General features: G+C 35.9%; 1 protein-coding gene across 2 annotated transcripts; it reads right to left on the bottom strand.

Moving 5' to 3' along the window:
- Positions 1 to 299: 299 nt before the first annotated feature.
- Positions 300 to 15,413, bottom strand: LOC110135893 (serine protease inhibitor Kazal-type 6). 2 transcript variants are annotated; one of them, XM_070459417.1, is made up of 6 exons: positions 15,328 to 15,413; positions 14,994 to 15,137; positions 12,010 to 12,032; positions 5,126 to 5,200; positions 2,012 to 2,127; positions 300 to 534 (listed from the first exon to the last, which is right to left on the bottom strand). In XM_070459417.1, the coding sequence occupies exons 2-6, from the start codon at positions 15,049 to 15,051 to the stop codon at positions 489 to 491; spliced, it is 318 nt and encodes a 105-aa protein (XP_070315518.1). In that variant the 5' UTR covers positions 15,052 to 15,137; positions 15,328 to 15,413; the 3' UTR covers positions 300 to 488. The 2 variants fall into 2 exon arrangements, with proteins under 2 accessions (XP_070315518.1, XP_070315522.1); XM_070459421.1 differs by lacking the exon at positions 5,126 to 5,200.
- Positions 15,414 to 15,771: the final 358 nt, after the last annotated feature.

Below are 15,771 nucleotides of genomic sequence, written 5' to 3'. Positions count from 1 at the left end.
TGAGAATAAAGAGAAAGAAGGACATGGATGTACCTGTGGCTGATTCTTGTTGATGTTTGACAGAAACCAATACAATTCTGTAAAGCAATTAACCTTCAATTAAAAAATAAAGTGGAAAAAAAAAAGAGGAGGGAGGGGGTTTTCCTAAGTTCCCATGGTGACCACTGCATGGTTGGTTTCCATCAGAAAAACAGGTCTTTTTATTCAAGTTTATGCCAGGTCAGTATTCTATATTGTATCTGTAGGTTTTATTTTCTTTTGTTTTTATGAAAAATTATAAAAAGAAAAAAAAACAGTGATTTTACAGAATTTACTTTATTGACAAGCGAATCAAGGGAAATATATATGGAACACCCTAAGCTCAAGGTAGAGTAGAAGGTGTGTCTTTATAAATTGAAGGGATTCACTAAAGAAAAGTAAAGTAAAAGCAGAGGCAAGTAAAGAAATATGAGAGAGCTGGCAAATCAGCAGAAAACACTGGTTCTGATTCAGCATTTTCCACGGTGCTTTAGGTTGATTTTCCCACCACTTTTCCTACAAAAAAGAAACACAAATATATGCTCAGTGTGATATCATTACTATCCATCACAGAGGTTGATTCTTTCATAGAATCAGTTGATTCACAGGTATCCATGTCTATGATTAGGTGTTAGTTAAATGCACTTGGAGGTAACATCTGGCCTAATTGCAGAAGGTTATGAATCTTAAACTTCAGAGTTTTACTAAGGTTTAGACCTTTTGGTTTTAACCGTTTGTTATCTAAGAGTCAATATGTATACAAATGTAAAAGTGAAAGGAGATATAATTGCAGAGACTATACCTGATAGAAGATGTAAGAAGTTGAACCAAATATTCAGGCCTTTGGCATTTTATAGCAGACATATTTTCAGGCCCTCTCAGTAATATGGGCCCATTAAATCAAATCTCACCTTACCCTACTACCCTTCTCCTGGGAAACTTTTGGTAGTGATTTGTCAGATATATAGAAATACAGGCATGTGTGTATTATTTATTGATTCAGTATTTACTAATATTATTCTACATGCTTAGCCCTGTTATTGATAGAGATTTATATATTCCCTGTGCCTAGGAATTTTATGGGTTAATTAAGGAAAGTTAAGGTATTCATAGAAGAAACTCTAATACAAGAAAATGATGACGGTGGTAAAGGAAGTGAGATCATTTTTATCTTGCTTAAATCCCCTGGCTTTTAGGGCAGTCAGATTGATTGATTGATTGAATAAATTTTTATTTAATATAAATTACATTTCATCAGGAATCTAATAGTCAACTAAAATAATATAGACTAAAATCTATAGCACTTGTTCTGTTTCCTTTAAACATATAAACTCAATAAATATTTTTCTTTGGTAGAATCTTCCTAATATAATTGGTAAAATTTGTATAGTCTGGATAATAAAGGATAATCCTCTCTGTTGTTTATTGAAAGACTGTTTTCATCAGAATGAATGGAACTTCGTGCCTTCAAAATGTATTATTTTTTGTAAAATAAATACCAGAAAATAATTTGGATAATATTTTTATAATAAATTTTCTCCTAAGTTTTTCATGTTTCTGATTTTGAGGAATTTTTTAACTTGACTACACTTCTAAAACTTTCTTTCATCTTTTCCAAAATTATGACAACAATAACAACAACAAACATAGTTGTATGAAAATGATTGTACTTTTAATTAGAAATAAATAAGAAAATGTATCAAAATGCTTAAAGATATATAAAATCTTTTTTTTTTAATTACCTGAGTCAAAAATACTAACAAAGTGAAATAACTGAGATTATGTTTTTAGATAATTTAGAAACCTTCAGATAACTTTAGGGAGAGGGGGTTGTTTTTGTTTCATTTGTTTTCAACTCATTTGCCTGAAGCTTATTACTTCAGTTTCTATGGATGGGTATGAGTAGAACTTTCTAGAAGTCTCAAGGAAAGTGTCATAATCTTATTCTGGAAGTTTGTGTTTGCAGGGTAGATTTGGTGAATACGATACTTACGCCACTGCCTTACAGAAGGCACATTTATTGCCATATGTCTGGCCATCAGAACCACAGTGGGGATTAGATTCCCGAGTACAGTAGACCTTGGGGTCCTTGAACTCACCACAGTCAACCTAGCAAAGTAAACACAGTGACATTGATATTAGTGCATTCTGTCTAAGGGACTGTCCCTCAGAACAGAAGTTGTGGACAGTAAACTTAAAATTATACATATTATTAAATATAGTTGTGGTGTAAAGTTTTCTAAGTAAAAATCACTTTCCTTTTCTAACTAGAATATATTAAACATAATTAAGATAAATAATTATATAATAAATAATATATTAAACATAATTAAGAAAATTTGTATTAGTGTAACTCCAAAAACACTCCTCCTGAATTGCTGTAAAGATATGGATGGTCACTGCAAGACGCTAACAGATGTTATTTGATAACTGGTCAGCTTTCCCGTGGCTCCTTATATCAGTTTATTATCTCTTGAAAACAAAATTGTAATATCTTTACATTAACTTACTCTGTCCCAGAATCTGTAGAATTTGAACTTTTGTGCCTACTACAATAACCGAGTAATGACTGCCCTAAACTGCTCTGTTTTGAAGGATTCTGAGGTTGCATCAAGCCTTGGTGAGAAAACACGCTGTAACCAATTAATTATAATCATGAGCTCTATAGAAGGAATGATTATGCTACTAATATATCTCCTTAGTTATAGTGATCTCCTGGAATTAGTCTGGAGTTTTAAGATTCTTTTCAATTCACTGTCAATTGAGTCAGTACTTGGTGTGTAGATAACATTTGAGCCATTTTATTCCAGAGAACAGGCAAAATGCAGTAGGTAAAACTGAACTCCTTCAGATGGCAGCTGTGTGGAATGAAGTGACATTTAAACATGAATATAGGGACCATACTTTACCCCATCATAGTTTCATTAAAATAATATTGTCTTATGTTTATTAGTTGCTTCATAATCTCCAAACGATTCTCACATGTATCAACTCCGTCATCTCACATTAATGCTGAGATTCACATTGAACAGTATAAAACATATTAGCCAGTTTACAGACATGAATATTGATCCTTAGGAAATTAAGTGGCTTACCAGTGCCATACAACCAGAAACACTGAGACCAGTGCTTGAACATACTTTTCATGGCTGACCCAGAATTTCTGGCAATATACAATTGTTGATTTCCAACAAATCTTCATTGAGAGAAATAAAGACCAACTGTCATGATATACCTTGACCTTGCTTATAGTCAGGCCATGTAGACTTTATTAAAGTAACTTATTAGGGGATTGTTTGGTCACAGGTAAGATGAATTATTTGTTTAAAGTATTAGCAAACCATTATATACCTTGCATGAGGAGATGCCCAGCAAAAAAGCCATACAACTGAGTTGTAAAAATATTATCACATATATCAGGTTTAAGGTATCCAAAACTCTTGAATATAACTTTTTGTTGAAATGTGGCATCTTGTACTATTAAGATTGGGTAGTATGACACTAACCAGTGATTTTCTTAGGGCTGGGTCAGATAGAAGATACCTAGGCTTCTTATTGTTCTACCTATAGGCCCACTTTCTCCTCTGCTCTTTCAGGTAACTCCGTCTTCTCATACCCTTTCAGGAGGGTAATCGTTTCTTTAGGTCTCTAAATCGAAAATAAAAGCTGGAAAATCTTTAGGATATTATAAACCACAGAATGTGTGTGTGTTAGTCACTCAGTTGTGTCTGACTCTCTGAGACTATGTGGACTGTAGCCTGCTAGGCTTCTCTGTCCATGGGATTTTCCAAGCAAGAATACTAGAGTGGGTTGCCATTTCCTTCTCCAGGGGATCTTCCTGACCCAGGGATCGAACCTGCCGCATTGCAGGCTGATACTTTACTGTCTGAGCCACCAGGGAAATCATAGAATATTAAAAAAAAAAATCACAACAACAACAAAAACAATGCATTTTTTATTTATGTCACTAGAGTACACATTTGCAGTTATGTGCTTGAGTCAAGAAAATTCTTTAAACTACAGAATCATCATATTTTTTTTTAATTTCACAAAGAGCAAATTGGTAACTAGTATTTTGAGAACACAATGTTTGGTGCTGGTGATATATGAAGGAAGCAGTTATAAATATATCAATAAGCTACCATCTTATCTGCATTTGGGAATCAGAGAAGGGCAGATAATTACAGCACTGTCATAAAGGCCACAATGGGACAAATATAGCCAACGTGGAAACTGAGAAAAAGGGCATCTCATTCAGAGATATGTGTCTCCCTACAGGTTCTAAATATTTTCATTGTCAACTTCTTTGCTGTAAACATCTTTGCCACAAACACTTTCATGGATAGCTAATTGACTATAAAGCAATTTTGCCATAAAAGATAAAATTACTAAAAATAAAAGACAGACATTAATGAGAATATAATGAAATTTATTTTTCATAGCAAAATTTAAAAGACTTTATTGCAAAATATAAGCATATTTGAATGCACTTAAAATGTGTCAGATTCATGGCCATATTGCACAAATACCTAGTTTAATTTTATGGGTTGTACCTAAGTATGTGCTTTCAACATCTTTAGTTCATAGGATTATACCTTTTTCTGCTAATTTGTCTCTTCATTTGGCATCACACTTTTTTACTAAAATTTCTGCCTTCATTAAGAGTGATATTGTTTTCCAAATACTAGAATACACATTTGTAACTATTTGTTTTAGTTTGTAAAGCTTTCACACTGTTGTTTTTTCCTGGTGTAGTGCCAAATAAGTATTACCATCATATTTTCTGTCAAGCCCATATGTGAAGTTTTTATTAGCCACTATTTTAAAACTGCCAGCGTGCTCCTCACTATCCAGACCATTATAAGGGCCAAGATTTATATAATATAAAAATGGAAATACGTATCAATGGAGAAATGAAACCAAACTGTCAACCAGTGAAAGCTGAAATACCAACCCAAGCCAGCAACTGGTTTATCTTTTATGGCATTAGTTACACAAGGACTAAAACACCTGTGGCAAAGATGTCTACAACAAAGCAGCATATGGGGAAGATGCCTAATGTGGCCTCTCAGGTCAGGTAAGGAAAAGAAAAAAGAAAGTCTCTTACTTGAAAGAGACGCCTCCTTAAGCCACCTTTTCTTGGCATCCAGCTCTCTGATCTTGTGTTGCAGGCTCTTTTGTCCTTCAGAAAGCAACATGGAAGTGGCACTTGGGGAGGTTCTTTGCTTTGAGAATTTCTAGATCCCACCTCCCTCCCCAAACCCACCTGACCCTTCCATCACCCCTGGGAATAGGAATAGGAAAAGCAAAGGATTTCAGTGAATACAACCAAATCAACTAACTAGTATATTAACGAACCTCCTTAAATTAACATAGGTACACGAATCTACATACTTGTAAATAGCAGTGACTTCCCGTGATCCCTGAAGTAAGCTCAGGAGTCATGTTACAGACCTTGTTCTGCCACTCGCCATTGAGCAGTTGTGTTATCTTGGACAAAGTACTCAACATCTGTGCCTCAATTTTCTTAACCAAAATTTAAAAAACAAACAAAAACCCAAAATACAGTTGCCATGCCTCATTCCCAGGCTTTTTATAACAATCTAATGTAGTCACCTTGAGAGTTGTAGAAAGTCAGTGTGGAATATTTGAAACAGTCCTGGAGGAGGAGTGTAGAAAATAAGCCTCTCATTGTAGGCCTGCACTAACTGTATCTCTCATCACATTCCGAAAGGCTCTGTAACTCATAAAGAATGCTAAGTATCATGAGACTAGAAAATCCCTAAGGATGCTCCAGCTTTGATAATCCAAATTGTAGCTGTGACTTCTTACGGTGGAATAGCTTAAATAAAGCTAGGTCCTTAGTTCTTCAGTTTGGTGGGAGAAATAACTACTACTGTCCAAATGCTTCCTCCTTCATGTCTAAAGGATACTCTTTGCTCACTTGTGAAAAATTGTAGCATGGTGACTAGGGACAGAAAAGAACCAGCCTCAGAGAATTCCAGCGATTTATTCATTTTCAGTCACTCAGTTGTGTCTGACTCTTTGCGACCCCATGGACTGCAACACACCAGGCTTCCCTATCCTTCACCATCTCCTGGAGCTTGCTCAAATTTATGTCCATTGAGCCAGTGATGTGATCCAACCATTTCGTCCTCTGATGTCCCTTTCTCCTCCTTCCTCAATCTTTCTCAGCATTAGGGTCTTTTCCACTGAGATGGCTGTTCACACCAGGTGGCCAAAGGCCCAGAATGTGGCTTTTGTAGAATGCCTTTGTAGAGTCAGCCAGAAATCCCTGCTCTGAGGCAGAGAGCCAGGCAAAGGAATGTCAGAGTTGAGACTACAGGGAACCCACAGCTCTCCAGCTAAAAAGAAGTAGGCTGATTTTGGAGTGTTATGCCAGTCCTTTGCTTAAATTCCCTCTCCTCTTTTATATTTTTATTTTAGACTCCTCGAAATGGAATCCAAGTGATTGGTTTCTTGGTGGAAGATGAGGCAGCTCTAGACAAAGGGTGATGATTATCTTTTCTCCTTTAAAGTGTCCTCCATGAGGCTTTTGGGAGACCTGGCAGAGCTCAAATAAGCTGAAATATAATCCCTTATCCTTTTCTACGTAAAATGCCCCAATATTCTGTGATTCTGGGAGATTACCCTGAAGATTGGATTAAACTAACCTAGGTTTGAATTCTGCTTCTTCCACTTACTAGCTTCATTACATTGTGCAAACACTCATTGTTTAAATTTTTCATCTTTAACAAGGGGCTGGTAATGCCTGTTGTCTAGGGTTGTTATAATGATAAATACTATGAAAACACTTTGGCAAGTATCAAGTGTTATGTGGAAGATTACTGTCATAAGCACTATAAATGTAAATTTTATCACATTTTAGAATTTTTGAGTCCAGTATTTCTTACCCTACTTTATTTAGCTTCAAATTTTAGATTGGTGTTGGATTTAACAAGTACCTCCATTTATTTCCTTAATTAATCCAACTTTCAGAGACTACTTCTAGGTATTTGGATGTCAGCCTGACCATTTATGCTTTTTCAGGGAAATGTGCTTTCCAAAGTATTTTGGAATGGGGTGACACTTTTGCTACTTAAATTAGCCAACTTTGCTAATCAGAACTGCAAAATCATTTAACTTGGCTGTAAAGTGAGCTCAGTGTGAAAGTGTGTGCTAGTTGCCCAGTCCTGTCCGACTCTTTGCAGCCCCACGGACTGAAGCCCACCAGGCTCCTGTGTCCATGGGATTTCCTGGGCAAGAATCCTGGAGTGAGTTGCCATTTCCTTCTCCAGGGTATCTTCCTGACCTAGGGGTTGAACCTGGGTCTCCCACATTGCAGGCAGATTCTTTACCATCTGAGCCGCCAGATGGTCACCAAATCAACTAAAGTGTCAGCATCGATATTTTAATATTTTCTTGTCGTTATTGTTCAGTCACTGTCATGTCTGACTCTGTTACCCCATGGACTATAGCATGCCAGGCTCCTCTGTCTTCCACTATCTCCTGGAGTTGGCTAAAATTCATCTCCATTGAGTCAATGATACTATCTAACCACCTCAACCTCTGCTTTCCCATTTTCCTTTTGTCTTCAGTCTTTCCCAGCTTCAGGGTCTTTTCAAGTGAGTCGGTTCTTTGCATCAGTGTTGGCACTTCAGCAACAGTTCTGCCAATGAGTATTCAGGATTTATTTCCTTTCAGATGGACTGGTGTGATCTCCTTGCAGTCCAAGAGACTCTGAAGAGTCTTCTCCAGCACCACAATTCAAAAGTGTCAGTTTTTCAGCGCTCTGCCTTCTTTATGGTCCAACTCTCACATCCATACATGACTACTGGAAAAACCATAGTTTTGACTATACGGACCTTTGTCAGTAATTCTGCTTTTTAACGTGCTGTCTAGGTTTGTCATAACTTTCTTTCCATAGAGCAAGCATCTTTTAATTTCATGGCTGTAGTCACCATCGGCAGTGATTTTGGAGCCCGAGAAAATAAAATCTGCTTCCCCTTTTTTCCCTTCTATTTGCCATGAAGTTGATGGAACTGGATGCCATGATCTTAGTTTTTGGAATTTTGAGTTTCAATATTTTAATTCTAAAAAAATCCAGTGAAAATTTGCAGACAAACACACTCCCCTAGAATGTAAAACTTAATTTCTTCTCTTTACTGAAAAATACTACCTTTGTGGGTAAATCAGCCCCTTTCTTTCCCAGCCCCCTTTATACCAGTTTTCCTAACACCTCTCTAACTTGACTTCTACTTCCCCTGTTTTAATAGTGCTTCCATACAACCAAAACTGCTCTACAAATGACATCTTTCAGGACCCATTGGATATTTATAAAATGCTCATGATTTCTTTATGATATGTGCTATTCTTGACTACCCCCACCTTTTCACAACTCCTTTCTGATTCATATATGTCAGTACTCCCAGTTTTGCAGCTATTTCTTCTCTTTTTTTATTATCTTTTATAGCTTCCTTCTGAGTATTAATTATATACATTTTCTTTTTTTTTAATTACATACATTTTCAAGAAAACTTTATATACTTTATTTCCTCTGAGAACATGTATTTTCCCAGATGATACTAATGAGTCCTAGACTTTTTTTCTTGTCTTCAAAATTTCAAGGTCCAGTTTCTACTTGTCAGGAGTATATAAGACACCTCTAGTCAACAGTTTGATTCATACTTAATATTCATTTATGTCCAAAATAGAACTCTTTATTTTTCCCTCTAAACTAGTTTTACATTCTAATTTTTCCACTCTCTATCACAGCACCATTCTTCAAATCCCTCAACCTACCCTCAGATTAAAACATCATCATCTCTACCCCTCAGGGATAGAAAGAGGACAAGTGTTCCCTTTCATGTATTTCTTTATCTTAAGCCTCTTCACCAATTTCAGATTTATTACCTATACCCATCCTCAGCATTTCTGACCTGAAGCCTATATAATCAATTCTGCTCTCTTTGCCTCCATTTCCTTTAAGTTTCCAAATCCCTTCAACACACAGAGACAAGTTGTCTTACTTGAAACTACTGTTTCCATTACTTCTTTAGGACATGAGGCTAGTGAACACTATTCTGTATTTGTTAGATAATTGCACTGCTTAAAGCACTTTCCCATGCACTGCATAATTGCTTTCTGTCGCTGGTTAGAGGTAGCATGGAGTATGGAAATATCCTGAGGTGATGACCACACAGCTTTACTGCTATTGGTAAGCTTGACTCAGTGAGGTCCTCTTTCTGAGGCCTCGGTTTTCCTCTGTAGCTAAGTTGTTGAGGTTGACTAATATCTCCAAAGTGTATTAATGTTTAAGTATTCTGTCAGTATAATAGTTACAAGTGAATTCAAGGTTATTAGGAAGCATGAACAACACCAAACATTTTCTAGTCAAGAGCATTGTTTTACTAACTGTATTAAAATTTGCCATATGTTTATCTTGAAATACAACAAAACTAAATTTAGATAGTCCTAAGACTACTATAAAAAAAATATGCCTATCATTGTTTTTGAGGGATTTCTTAATCCCAGTCATTTAACATGTCATTTAACATTTCATTTAAACATATCTTTAAGTATATGGTTCCCAAATACACAGCCTGATAGAGAAAATAAGAAAAATACAGATAGTGTAGGAAGTGATTCTAATCAAAATTTATCCAGGTTAAATGGACTATCTGTATTCTGAGACTATGACTTTTAAGCATTTGTTATTAATATTATACTACAATTTCTGAAATGAAGTGTGGTGACAGTAAATAATAGCTTTATCCTTAAGTTATTTTTATTTTACTATTTATGTTTTTTAATGTTCTTACTTGGCAAATTAAAGATTTGGTAGCATATTAGTCATTTACATTTACGGGGAAAATTTTATAAGACCATGAATTCCAAAAGTCTTAGAACATACTTTTTGTTTAGCTCAAATAATATTTTTGAAAGAATGAGAAACTTTTACAGATCTATAATTTAGACTGCTAGCTATAATCTCCCATCAGATGCTTCATAATGAAAAGACTTCTTCTCATGAAAAGAATGACTTGGATGTTGGAAAAAAATTGTTCTTCCTTTGTCTTGGCTTGATCAAAGTTAGGCAGGCATCCTCCTAAGGTTAGCTTCATCTTCTAACTGGCTTTGGGACTGTCACCCTCTTTCCAGACTTGTAGAAGAGAAAGTGTAGCCTTGATGTCATCCAAAAGGTGACACCTTCTTTGCCATTTATATTTGAATGGAAGAGAGACAGCGGTCTTGGCAAGGCATGTTTAGTTCACACTGATTCAGATACCTGAGGTCAGAAGGGCTTTAGAGATCATTGAATCCAAGTCTTCATTTTAGAGATGTGGAAACAAAGGCAATGAGAAGGGAAAGAGACATCCTTCAAATTACATAGGCAGTAAATATTCAAATTGGGACTCATCTGTATTGTCTCCAACATTCTGGAGCACCCCAAAATCAGTGCATTCCTGTGCTAGATTCCTAGAACATAGATCCAAAGCCTCCTATTTGGGATTATTATTCAGTAAGTCTGGCCTAGTCTCTGAGGATCTCCATGTTGAGTGAGCATCCCCAGGGATCTTAAAGCAAGCAAAATATAAGATGTAGTCTCATCTAAAGGAATGGAATCAGTAGAATATTTTAAATGAACTTTAGAAACCACTAAAAATCTGTGAAACATTAAAGATCTGGGAAATAAGAGCCCAAAGAAGGGATGTGACTTTTGTGTTAATGAGAAAACCAGGATTAAAGTCTATATTGTAAAAACCTATGTGTAATGGTCTTAATCATATACCTACCTAAATAAGGTATCACATATATTGGCTGGATCTTATGTCTTATTCTTGTTTGCTTCTTTTGATATATAACATAGACTGTACTAACATAACTATTTAAATAGAAGAAGAAATCAATTTTCAGATGTACAATTATGTATATCAGTATAAACACACATATGCACACCCAAGTGCACGCACACACACACACACACACACACACACAGTGGCAGTTAGTTGTAAGGTGTCATTCATTAGAAGATACATCCCAATTTCTGAGATACTAAAATTTGGGATGAAAATGTCTTATGCAATGTAGTATATATATATTAAGGTTGGAAAATATTTTTCAGCTTCTTTGCCAACTCCCAATTAGTTGACAGTAGTGTCTGGAAACTTTTGATGCCAAGGGTTCTTGGGCACAGCAAGACAAACAACAACCAGTGCCAAGGTCAAGTATTAATGTTCAGTATGGACACATGGGTGTGATTGGCAGGGCAAATACCTCTTGTTTGTGTTGCCTATTTGATAACTAGGACAAGAAAGCTGGTTAAAAGTTGGTGGATTAATTTGGAACATACTAGTCCAAACAATAATTTGTGCCCATTCCACTTTTTAACCCAAATTGTATTTAAATTTGATTGACCCAGTCTGTGTCTACACAATACAGAACACTAAACAAATTGTCTATTCTTGTTTGCCTTACTTCTAAAAAGAAAATAATAATCTCTCTCCTAACTCTTTCAGAAGATCATTATTAATCAATTACTAATCCTTTCATAGTTTATGTAGCTACATATAGTTTACCAAATGCTCCCACATAGTTTATGTAATTTAAATCTGATTCTGTGAGGTAAATGATAATATCCCCTTTCAGTAGGTGTGGAAATTGTAGCTCAGAAAAGCTGAGTAACTTGCCCAAGATTACAAGATGAAATCAGTGAAAGGGCATGAATGTTACCACAAATTCATTCTCTTTTTATTTATATTCATTTAATTTTAACAAAATCTGAGAGTGGGTGTCTAGGCCCTTTTATACTGAAACCGGTATTCTCATAAAGAGATTGTAGTTAGAAAACTAAGAACTTCTGCTGTTTTCTGCATCTGTCCTACTTGTCCATTTCTTGGCTCTTTTACCCATAGACAGACCTCATTGGTCAGGGAGTACCAGCTAAGAGCCACCCAGGTTGGAAGAAGAAATAAAATTATGTACACTGACCTGAGCTCCTTGACCGAAGACATCTGGAAAAAAAAAAAAAAGAAAAAAAACATTAAATCCAAAAACTGTAATTTTTGAATGTGCAAAAAAGTGGGATTTGCAGTCTTAGGTCATCCCAAAGCCTAAGATGATACTTGGTTCTTGGACATCTCAACAAGTCATGGCTTGTTTTACTTTATGTTTTTATACCTGCTCTCCTCTTAGGGAACAGTAGAAACTTGGAAAGTGATGTGTGGATATGGACCATGATGCTGTAATATTTCTGGGAGGTTGGGGTGGAGTGAGAAAAATAATTTAAGGATCTGGAGATTCATCTTACTGTCTTGGCTCCATCACTCATTTACTGTGGAAATGATTTATCATCTCTGGCCTCACTTTGGAGAAGTTGGGTTGGAAAGTTGACTCTGACTCTGCTATTCCCAAGTTCACTGCTTCTGGTCCCTCCCCAAAGCATTTGTCTTGGGAAGTTAAAGGTAGGGATTGGATTTGTTGTCTGTACTTTGAGCCTGAAATTGTTCTTTTACCTTCTGTTTTCAGCTTTAAAGATTTGGCTCAAATTTAGGCTGACAAGAACAAACTCATTTTCTGTGACTCATTTTTCCTGCTACATCTTTCTATATTCCTGAAAGATTATATTTCAAAAATACAATCTTGCTTCTCTCTCTTCTCTTACATCTTTATGATTAAATATGTGATTTTAGGTTGTGAGTAATTGGCACAGTGGTTTAAAAATACTGTAATAATAAAAGTCTTAGGTTCAGTCTTGGTATGAGCTGCTGAATATTGATCTGTGGCCTTTTCTGTAGAACTCTTAATATTAGCAGTACCCCCTTATGTGTAAGTCCACAGCCACCTCAAAGACAGGAAGTGTGGCCAGTATTTATGGGAAGACAACTGGAAATACCTCAAAGTACATTCTCTGTTAGCGGGGATAAGGAGAGACCAAAGCTTTTAAAATTGAAAGAAAATTAGTGATGAACTACTGTAGTGATTACCAACCACACTGAAATGATATGACTGATTATTAAATATATAGACTCCCAGGACAACCACTTGAAAAATTCCATTATATGAGACCAAATAGGGTCTGGAAGTCTATAGTCTTTGTTAACTATTCCCAACTAATTTTTTTGACCAGGGAAGACTCACTGTTAAAATTTTCAGCCGTTTTTCCACTGTACAAATCACCATCTTACATGCAGGAAATGTCAAAGTGAAAACTTGGTTAATATCAACAATGACTGAGTCAAACTAGTACTTTTATTTTTAAGATTTAGTGATGGCAATATTAACAGACATTTTTCAAACATTTACTATGTTCCACTATGTTAAATGTTTTATAAGCATTTTCTCATTTAACTCCCCAGGGCTAGTCCTTTTTTATCCACATTTTACAGATGAGGAAAATGAGACTCAGAAAAATCACACAGCTATAAAATGGAAATGCCAGGACTGAAATTCATTCCTCTTGGTCTTAACATTAAGGCTCCTGGGTACTGTGCCTTCCCAAATTTCATCATGTCTATCAGGGACCTTGTTCTGGTATTAGTATTTGTTTGTATTAGTCAACCAGATCCAATTAGCCTTTGTAAACAGAAGCAATAAGAAGTTATCAATTATTTAGACAGTCTTTGCAAGTAGATTTTAATATAGTCAAATCTGTCTGTACACCATCTCAGCAGTTGACTGATCCACTTACTTGAATTACTTGGCTTTACTAGTCAGAATTACTTCATAATATTACAGAAATCCTTTATTCATTTTTTCATGATTCTGAATATATTTGCTTATAAAAATATGATCAGTTCCCTGTGAACAATGACTTCTTCATCTGCTCCATTTCATTGAAAAACTGTTGTTTTTACACGTTTGGGCATCTACAATCTCTGATAGCAGCCAAATTCAACTACTTTTATCACAGAAAATGATACATCAGATCTGCAAATTCCTAGGACTCTGTCTCAAGTCCAGCATTCTAAGAATGAAAGACTCTCTCAGAGAATTAACCTATTTCTGTAATTGACACAGGCTGTTGGTGGATGTGATGAACCTTGGTTTGGGTCCAGAGACTCTAGTGTGTATTTTGTCCACTACAAAGGCACAGAATAAGAAAGAAAGAAAAAAATAAATGCAGTGGCCCTGTTCATTCACATGGATGATGATATGATGAAAGCCATCAGATTGAAGTACAGTTGTTTTTGAATAATCAGAATTCATAGAATATATGACTGCTGCTCATTAATGTGGCCAAAGATACTCCCCTACTTGAAGAGTTGTTTAATTCACCAATAACATATGTTTACTAATTCTAAGGTTCAATAATTTCTTTTCTGAAGGATTCTCTGAGTTTCCTGTTTTCTGCTTGTTTCAGTTTCAGTTATTTGAGTCCAAATTATAAGAATAATGAGGACTGAAAAGCTTAGCTTTGTCTTGGAAAGCCAAGCTAATATTTAAAATAGTTATCAATTCTCCATACTGTTTCTTTGGAACAGACACCTGTGATGTCTAGAAGACCTAGATTCAAATTCCAAATTCTGCTTACTGGTTCAGTTCAGTTCAGTCGCTCAGTCGTGTCTGACTCTTTGTGACCCCATGAACCATGGTATGACAGGCTTCCCTGTCCATCACTGACTCCTGGAGCTTGCTCAAACTCAGTTACAAGTCCTTAAGATTTTCTTAACTGTTTTGTGCTACAGTTTTATTGTATACGGAATGTGTCTATGAATACCTTGTTATGTGTGTTGGAGATAATGCATAAAAGCCCTGAGTACCTGCCTAGAATATAGTGTATGCCTAACAGATGAAAGTTATTTCTATCATTATTACCATCACCCATTTTCATTATTGCAGCATTATGATAATCTCTCAGAATTGATCTTTTGTATTAAAATTATTAGGATTTTGAAATATGGTGGACAAACACACTTGTCGTTTCCAGTTTAAGTATTAGATTTTAAACTTTAAGGAAAAAAAAAAAAACTCACCTGAGAAAAAGCAGAGAAGAGCCAGGGAGAGGAGCAGAAAGACACCTGATGTTTTCATGGTGCCAGTTAGCTCACTCAGGTCAAGGCTGCTTTGTCCAGCTCAGGTTCTCTGTCAAGACTCTTCCCAGAGCTCTGAAACACACACTGAGACATATATATAGACGTGATAAAGGGAGCTGGGATCTCCACCTTCTTTATAAACTCACATTCTGAAACCATCTGCAGTCCTATATAGACATTTATTGGAACCTGTCACCAATTTAAAGAAATGCTTCATGTTCCCCATCAATCTTAAAAATTAGAACAATTATATGAGTCGTACCTTAGATCTTACCTTAGATCTTATTAATAGAGGATGTCATTTTCCACCAGTAATCTGTGTTTTCCTAACAGTCAATACATCCTCCCTACCCTTCCCTTTAAGGTTTCACTGCATGAAAGGGGTGACTCACTGGTGGAGCCCCACTTGATGCTGTGTCTCTTTCAGACAGGTCCTGCATGTCTGTGATCCCAATGAGTCACCACCAGGGAATGGAATCTCGGGTGTAACTTGCATTTTCAGACTCCACATCATCCAAGATGTACCTAAAAGAGGTGGGTCATCTACATAGTCACCAGAGCTGCATCAGAAAAATTATTTTCCAGGCTGAAATATGACTGTTATTTTAAAAAATCTTTATTTTAGTCCAATGCCAGTGATTTTCAGTTGTTGATTCAGAATGATCAGGGAGTCAATGTGTGTGTGTGTGTGTTTATTTATGAAGGATATTTTTAACAG

The sequence above is a fragment of the Odocoileus virginianus genome, chromosome 3 (assembly GCF_023699985.2).
Source record: "Odocoileus virginianus isolate 20LAN1187 ecotype Illinois chromosome 3, Ovbor_1.2, whole genome shotgun sequence".
In the NCBI taxonomy this organism is placed as follows: Eukaryota; Metazoa; Chordata; class Mammalia; order Artiodactyla; family Cervidae; genus Odocoileus; species Odocoileus virginianus.
This window is presented reverse-complemented; position numbering and strand designations above follow the sequence as displayed.